Raw genomic sequence first — 8622 nt, 5'->3', positions numbered from 1 at the left:
CAGCGGGCGGCGGCCTCCCAGCCCGGCGGGGGCGAGGGGGCAGCCCTCGGGGGTGGCGGCAGCCGCGGGCCCGGGAGCGCGGGGGGCGGCGGAGCGCGGGGCCGCTGCAGCTGCCATTTCCCCTGGCCCTCGGCACTGCCGGGCGGGAGCGAGGGCGGGCGGAGGAGGAGGAGGAGGAGGGAGGGGAGACGGGAGAGGGAGGTGGCCGAGCCGGAGTGAACTGAGGCGCTCAGCTGCCAACACTCACACACCGCCTGCCGCCGCAGCCGCGCTGCTCCCGGACTCCGGGCAAGAGGGAGAGAGGGGGAAGGCGAGGAAAAGCCAGACGCGGGAGAGGAGGCAGAAGATCGCTGGCAGAGGGAAGTCAGAGAGGAGGGAAGCGCTGAGAGAGGGAGAAGGAGCCCTCTTCCCTGCGGAGACGACTTCCCATGTAGCTGGGGACAGAGGGAGAAGCTGGCGCTCAGAAACTGTGAGAGAAGCTTTCCAAGCAAGTTACTTAATCCCTGAAGAGCGGTGGGAGGAGGGGACAGCAGTAATCACCGATCATAACCATTATTCCCAACCCCTCATCATTTAACCCCCGGGCGGTTCAATGCACTACTCCAAGCTCTTCCTAGTTTCCTCCTCGGGGTAACTTGGGAGGACGCGCCGCCGGTGCCGCCCGGAGGTGAGGAGAAGAGCCTCGGAAGAAGGAAGGAGAAGTTTTGTGGGGGTTGTGTGCGGAGGAGGAGAAGATGGGCTGGAAGCGCTACTGCTGCTGGGGAGGCGGAGGCGGCGGGGACCTTCTCTGCCGGCTCACCCTGCTGCTGGGGTTCCTGCTGCCCGCCTGCAGGACGCGCCTGTACACCAACCACTGGGCTGTGCGGATAACTGGGGGGCTCCCGGAGGCCAACCGGATAGCTAGCAAATACGGATACGTCAATATAGGACAGGTAACCCTCCTTACAACTACTTCCGAGCGGTCGACGCGGCCGGCAGGCGGGCGGGCAAGGTCCGCTGCCGCCGCCCTGCGCCGCCGGGGCAAGGGCAAGGGCAAGGGACGGGCAGCTCTGCGGCCGCCGCACGACCCCGGCCCCTCTGCCGATGCCGAGCGTCCCGCGAAGCCCCCCCGCCGCCACGGCCCTCCCCGGCGGGCCGGCGGAGGTGATGCGCGGGGGGCAGGTACGCTGTAGCGGCGCTGTAGGGGTCGGGGACCGAGGCTGTTGCCTTGGCCGCAGCGCCCCCTCCGCGGCCAGGTGCGTAGCGGGGCGCACGCCGCGGAGCCGCCCGCGGGCCCGGGGTGGGAGGGGTGCGGGGGGCCCTGCCGGGGTCTGCCCGCCGCCGGCGCTGCCTCTGCCGCGGCTGAACTTTGCGTTCCGCGCCGGGCACCCTCCTGCCCCCCTTGCGAAGAAAAAAGCCGCCAATGCGAGATGGGCTTGTCCTGCAGCGAGCGCCCGTCTCCCCGGCAGCCAGGACGTGGCAGCTGCGGCCGCCGGCCCGCCGCGGGGGGCGTCCCGACCCCCCTTCTGGCGGGGCGTGCGGAAGGAAAAGGTGACAGGGGTGGCCTCGGTGCCGGGATGGCTGCCGGGCGTGAGGCGGCCGCCGGGGTCCCGCGGGGAAGGGGAGCGTGTCCGAGGCGGTTGGGGCCGCCGCGGGGCTGCCCCAGGGTGGGAGCCGGCCCGCCCGCTCGCTTTCCGCCGGGATTGTTGTGAAATGAAGGGAGAGCAGCCGGCTCCCGGGCGCCGGCACTGCAGGCAGAGCTTACCCGGCCCGCGCCTGGCCGCTTGGGCAGCACCTGAGCTCTGCGGAGCCCGCAGATGTTTCGCTAGGGAACACCTGGACTGCCTAGATCCAGAGATCACCCCGTGAGAAAATTCTTGGATCCAGCCAGGGCCAGGAACTGCAAGTGAGGAAACACCTGGTTCTCACTGGATCCCATCAGGCTGAAAAATCCCCCGCTGCTGCTGCTGCAGCTAGGCACAGTTGTTATTTAAGATGTCCAAAGATCACTTCTGACAGAGTTTGTGCCCGGCACTCTAGCCTTTCCTGACCAAAACGTGAGCTGCATATGTAGGGTTCAGCAAGGTGAGTGCCTACAAAATAAACTATTGTGTTGCACGCTTGGGTGGGAACATCTGAGCACAGTCTTTCTAGACAGTAGTTTATGCTACATGAGCTGAAAGTTTAGAAATGAGCGTTTACAGGTACGGAAGGCTTCATCTGATGCATAAGATTCATAAAGACACAGCTGCGTTTACACAACAGGCCTCTAACATCAACTGTATCAAAGTGAGACCCAATTTTTATTTGTGCTGTAGAATGAGTTCCCACATACTGCATCATTAACGCGAAAGTTTGAAGCGTAAATCTCAACCATTCTCAATCATTGTGAGCCTGAATAAGACAGCTGTGCAGTCTATTAAGATAAATAATTTACATAAGAAAACCCAGAAAATGACACTGAGGTAGCACAAAACATGATGTGTAAAGATGCTGTTACTTAGAAAAACTGAGTACCAACTTCCCTCTTGGAGCACTTGGGCAAATAGGCAATGATATTCCCACTTGCAGGCACAAAACTTTGGGAGAAAGCTTTCATATAAAAATTGAACCCCTGTCCTGAAACTTCTGTGTGAGAATCCAAGCACAAAGATTTTTGCATTGATGTTTTCCTTTTTTGTCTTATACTCTCAAGGTGTTTCTCTATATTCCTGCCTGGGCCTTTATAGTGCTGAAATAAACAAGTTAGTTGGAGGATGTACTTCTTCCCCTTTTGTCTTTTGTCAGGCCAGCTGGCTAACTCAGACTGTGCCCTTTTATACCTTGAATGTACAAAACCCCATGCTGAAATAAGACTGTAGTAAGCCACTATTGCATCTTATGTGTCAGTGAAAGTGCCATGTATACACCTATGAGATATTAATAATAGATACATTACTGATCAGGTATACAGATGGGGATGAGAGAAAATAGACTATAAATAATGAAAAACTGGAAAATACATTACTGGGTACGCAGATGAAAAGAGAGCATATGTGAAAGGAGGCAATACTCTTAGTTATGCAGATAGGAAAAGTGCAAATAGAGGACCAATATAAGAATGCTAAATGATGGATGCATGAGAAAGAAAACTTGAGTAATGATATGAATTAGGCTGGTGGGTGATTTCTCATCTTCTGACTATACCTAGCCTTTAAAAACAAGAAGCAGGTGGTGTGCATATGTAAAGAAATTCCATAGAGCTTTCTGTATGTATTTTGTATTGGAATAACTGGGTACTAGATGTCTCTGTGCTGTGCCAGGGTAGGGCTTAGTGCTCTACTGTTACAGTTACATGCCCTAAGAAGTGTTGTGCATTTGCACAAAGTCTTATGCAGAGTTTCCTTTCATGGCTATCTTTTTACAAGGCCTGGTGTTAAGTTTCTGACAATTTCTTCAAAAATTGTCTCCAAATGGTATTTCAGTGGCAGCACATTTGTTAGTATGTTGGTGGTCAGTCTGATGCCTGCTCTTTTATTCCCAGTTAGTGTGCATACAACTCTTATCAGACTGACCTGATCACTAGGTAGAATTTATAATTTGGTATTCAGAGTACATAAAATAATCCAAATGTCGGGGGTCTGTCCATACATAATGTGCATATGTCAAATATATTGTTCAAAGCCTATGTAAAATTATTCCATATTTCTAAAAAAAAAACCCCGAAACCCTGTGCATTGTTTTCTGCAAAGCTTACCAATCACTCTTTGTAGTCTATATCACTTGATAAACATGGGTAAAAGGAGTAACTTGAAGAGCAAAGAAGTCAGGAATGGTCTGGACTGATAAGTTAGATTTACCCATTAGGGGCTTTTTGCACAGATTTGGAAAAGAATGAAGATATTTGGCACAGAACAGGAAGTCCAAAAGAACATGAGAATGGGTCAAGAATCTGCTGGTTATTATTGAGGCAAAATTGCAAGCAATTTGAAAGTCTGTGCACTGTGTGAAATGTTGAAAGTCATTCTCTTACCTGAATATACTAGAAAAACACTGAAGGGATAACCAGTAAGGAGAATTTTCTGTTAGAGACAGGACTTCACATGCTTAATGTCTGCATATTGTAGCAGCTATGGCCAGGCAATTAAGGTTTGGTTTTGCAGATAGTATCTCTTCTAGGCAAACTGAAATATTATAATTAAAGCTGCAAGTGTCAGTAAGAGCTAAGCTGTTTACTGCTTGTTTGAAGAAGGTAATTACAAATCTCATAAAAATACACATCCAAAATAATCTGAAATAGATTAAAGAAAACCTAGTGTAAGGCATTAAGCATAAAATTTTTAGTTATGTTAACTTTCTGAGTTCACCTTTACGAAGAAAGTGCAAAAAGCTAAATCCGAATCCCACTTTCTGTGTCTGGCCCAAAGAACTGACTCAGTACAAATGACCCAGAAAAATAATGGATTTAAAGTATTCAAGATAAGAGGTAGGGAAACTGCATGTCTATATATGTAAAAAATATATTTAAAGTCAAGTAGGTGCAGTTGCAAAGTTGCAAACTGGGACTATTCTGACATGAGTTGGTCGCATAATTAGAGCTGAAGGGAATTGTGGAAAACAGAAACGTTCTGACGGTCTTATTCTTATCAGTCACCACTCTAATTTTGCATGAGTGGAGATGGAAGGTGCTACAGTTAGTGCAAATTAGGGGTAAAACAGTTAGCAGACAATATTTGTGTTGTGTTTGTGAAAAACTGGCATTGAAAAGTACATTAAGTTGATCAGTGGAGTCAAGACAGTAGACCCAAGCAGGCTGCAAGTCATAAACGTGGGAAAACATCCTTTCTCTCAGTTTTTATTCGGTGCATTCCTCGTAACAGGTGGAATTTAGTTTCCCCTTTATTGGTGCTCGTGTGATTTGGAGAATGTTCATTTGAGTCTTGAAATACCTCGTAAGTCCATTTTCATTACCATGGTGATGACAAGAAAGCTACAGGAATACATTGCAGAGAGGGATGTTAAAAGAGGCCTTGAGATCACCTGCTGGTGAGTAATTGAGAACTTCTCAGCTTCTGGTAAACTCCTGTTGCTCTCAAACTTCTTTGGTGGTCTCCATCTCTTGTTACAGAAATTTGAAGCTTTAGCTTCTTGGCTTATTGAAAAGAGGAGTTTTCCGTTAATTTTTAGGGGACATGGCACAACATAGAAAGAATCCTTTCCTACTCTGTTTTTCCAGGCTACACGGTCTGGTTCTTGTTTCCTACAAATTGCTCCAACATAGTGCTCGTTTACCCTGTATTTCTTTACCATTCCCAGTGCAAAGTTGACAACAGACATAGAAGTTTGTTCTTCAGAGATACTTGAATTCTTGCAGTAAATCTAGTGAGCCTGTAATTAATTTCCAAGTACTCCTTGGAAAATGATAGAGCAGTAACTTAGACCTATCATTGTATCAACTGTTAGTTTCTGTTGGAAAACTCTTTTCCCCATAGGACAGAACAGAGGTTACATTTCACAAAAACAGAAACAGTCCCCTTAGAGACTGACACAAATGGGTGCTTGGAAAGTCTGATTTTGTTTGCTACAGTTACTGACACTGGTTTGGAGCTTCCTGTATGGATGGTAGGACTCACTTCAGCTGTTGGTCAAATCAACAGGCCTTCATTTAAGGCCTGATAAAGGCCTTTTCTGTACCTTTAGGCTTGAGTACTTGTTTACTGGTAATGACATTTCTGTGACATAACCACAGCTGCATTAAAGATGGTGGAGCAATGTCATGGTTTTACCTCAGCTGGCAGCTTAGTGCTGTGCAGCTGCTCACTCACTTGCCCACAGCAGGATGGAGGAGAGAACTGGAAGACTAAAAGTGAGAGAACTCATGGGTTGAGATAAAGTCAGCTTAATAAACAAAGCAAAAGCCATGTACGCAAGCAAAGCAAGACAAGGAATTCATTCTTCACTTCCCGTGGGCAAGCAGGTGTTCAAACATCTCCAGGAAAGCAGGGCTCCATCGTGTGGAATGGTGACTTGGGAAAAGAAGCATCATCACTCCGAACACCACTGCCCCTTGTTCCTTCTTCCCACGGACCCTTATAAACTGAGCGTGGAGTCCTATGGTATGGAATGTCCCTTTGGTACTGACCGCATCTCTTGTGTGCCCCCAGCCACCTCACTGGTGGGGTGGGGTGAGAAGTGGGAAAGGCCTTGACACTGTATAAGCACTCCTCAGCAATAACAAAAACGTTTCTATGTAACAAAAACATATCTGAATTATCAGCCCCGTTTACACCACAAATTGAAAACGCAGCCACATATTAACTACCGTGAAGAAAATTAACTCTCTCTCAGCTGAAACCAGGACAAGCAAGCACAGTGAAGCATCACTATAAGCTGCAAAAGAATTGGTCCAAGGTCTCCTGTGTTTCAGTGGGCTTTATAGTAGCAAAGCCATGTAATATTGTGCCATAAATGCATAGAGTTGAGTTTTTGTTTTTTTTTTTTTTTTCCTTTTCCCATGTATTGCAGGCATTTCTGGCCCACCCTTGAAGTGCTATTAGTAGCTTCTCTAGTGAGCAAATCCTCATCTCATGGAAAAAATCTTGCCTCTATTCTTTTTGTTGTAGTTCTTTTAAGAAAGTAGTCTTGACTGTAATCTTTCTGGGACTGTGATAAAGTAGTGTAATGCAAAGCATCCAAGGAGTTGTTCTAAGTTACGTGCTGGATATGGAGCAAGTTGGGGTATACCACATCACATGGCTCCTTGCTCACGTATTTTACTCTTCAGTCTTCCAGTGGCTGCACTAAGCAGACCTTTCTCTTTGAGCAAAGTATGTCTCACTGACTTTTGGGAAAGTTTCTTTCACTGTTGGCAGCTGCTGAGGGCTGAACTTGTAGTCTGTGTAGCATTTTGTATAATTGGCATAAATTATTAGACTGTGTCGATAGCGTGGAAGTGAAATTTTCACTTTCTGTACAGTGAAAGAAGGAAACTTTCTCTTGATACCACTATGAAAATTAATGTGTACTGATATGTCATCTTGATTTCTGTGAGTTTCCTCATTTCTTGTAAACACAGCTTCTCACTGGATATAAATTTGTGGCTTAGTGCTAAAATATTCTCAAAAGAGTAGGATCTTCAGTAACTGACTCTAGGCACGTTTATTTTCATTTCAAATGCATGGACTTCAAAATAAGGAAGGCATTTTAGGTTTGTGCTCTTCTAGAAAGTGGTGTCTCATCAGTTTCAGGTTACTGATAATCAGGTAGCAAGAGTTTCCCATTCAGGCTGGGGACTTTCTTTGAAGTCACAGGAGAGTAGAAGAAACAAAGAGCAGATACTCCAAAAGGTGATGAAAGAATGGAAGAGATAAAGGTATCTTACCTGTGGCTCCAACAAGAGTGAGAAATGCAGCATTAATTAGTATAGGAGTAAACTTTAGAGGCTCTATTCCTTTTTCTGTCTTAATTCTAGGGGCTGAGGATGGTTCAAGTTTTCAGATCACATCTTGCCTTTTGTAATGGTATTTGTCCAGTAATTTTCCTTTTCTGGTCTCTTCCTGAGTTTTGTGGCCTACTCCACAACCTTGGCAAGTGACAGACTAACTACCCTTTCCCTCTAATTTTCTTAGTGCAAGGAATACGCACTGTTTGCCAAAAGACACCTAGGTGTGGTAAGCCTGAGGTGTGACCTGGGAATTACTGTTAGATATGCAGATGGTTTTTTTTTAGATAATACATATGCTGATGTGATTTGCCAAAAGGTTTTCTTTTTCGTTGGTTGCCTTTTGTTTTGTTTTGGTTTGGTTTTTATTTGGACTGTATAGATTTAAAGCCAGCAAATCACACAAAGAGTTAATAAATATTAGTTCATTTCAAACCTGAGGTCCCAGTGATGCCACAGAGAAAATGTTGTGTAACAAGATCAATTGATCAGAAAGAATGGGAGGAATGGCTGTTTTCCATTTTGCAAATCTATTCCTGATGGAAGGCAAAAGGAAATTTTGCAAACTAAGTAGCTGAAATTGGAAGACTAGAAAAAAAAAATCAACATTCAGTTAAAAGAAAAGGGAGCTTATTTTAAGATAAAGAGTCTGAAGTTAGGTTAAGTAGTAAAAGAATCAAAGCTAGGTGTACTCTAAGCTGTATGTACATGCACATGTAGTGGCATTCCACAGATACACAAAGGAAAATGGAATTTTCTCTTACTCATGGAAGAAAAAAGTATATTAAGGGATTTCTAGATAATAACCACTGGACAGAAAGATCTTTGGAAAATGTAAACACTGAAATTAAATTCTTTCAAACACTTCCAGTGCCCCAAAATCAGAAAACCAGCACATATTGGACAATACAAAGGGTGTGCCATGGCTAATACTTCATACTTGGCAGTAGTTCTCTTGCCCCTCAAACAAAATGCATAAAGAAGTGGACCAGGCTAGATTAAATTGGAAGAGCCAGAAGAAATCTGTGAGAGATTTTGAGGTAAATCAGTAGTGTGTCATACCTGTGGTATGATAGTGGATGTGCCTGGCATGACATGACCTCTATCTGACAGCTGTAGAAGTGAAGGGTGGGCGGGTACATGTCTGCAGGCCAGCTTGTCCATCGCAGTGCCCTTGAGGAGAATCAGATATGCTTGTATCTTTCCTGTCAGATACCAGTTTT

At 46.1% G+C, this 8622-nt stretch overlaps 1 protein-coding gene across 1 annotated transcript in view; it reads left to right on the top strand.

Moving 5' to 3' along the window:
* Positions 1 to 734: 734 nt before the first annotated feature.
* Positions 735 to 8622, top strand: part of PCSK5 (proprotein convertase subtilisin/kexin type 5) — a gene marked incomplete at its 5' end in the record, with an annotated part of 182677 nt that continues 174789 nt past the window's right edge. The window contains one exon of the mRNA XM_084278334.1: positions 735 to 932. Within this exon, the coding sequence (XP_084134460.1) occupies positions 735 to 932 (198 nt within the window). The remainder of the gene's footprint in view (positions 933 to 8622) is intronic.

Source organism: Gallinula chloropus (genome assembly GCF_964237585.1).
Source record: "Gallinula chloropus genome assembly, chromosome: Z".
Lineage (NCBI taxonomy): Eukaryota > Metazoa > Chordata > Aves > Gruiformes > Rallidae > Gallinula > Gallinula chloropus.
The sequence above is the reverse complement of the archived record's forward strand: the minus strand, read 5'-3'. Positions and strand labels throughout refer to the sequence as shown.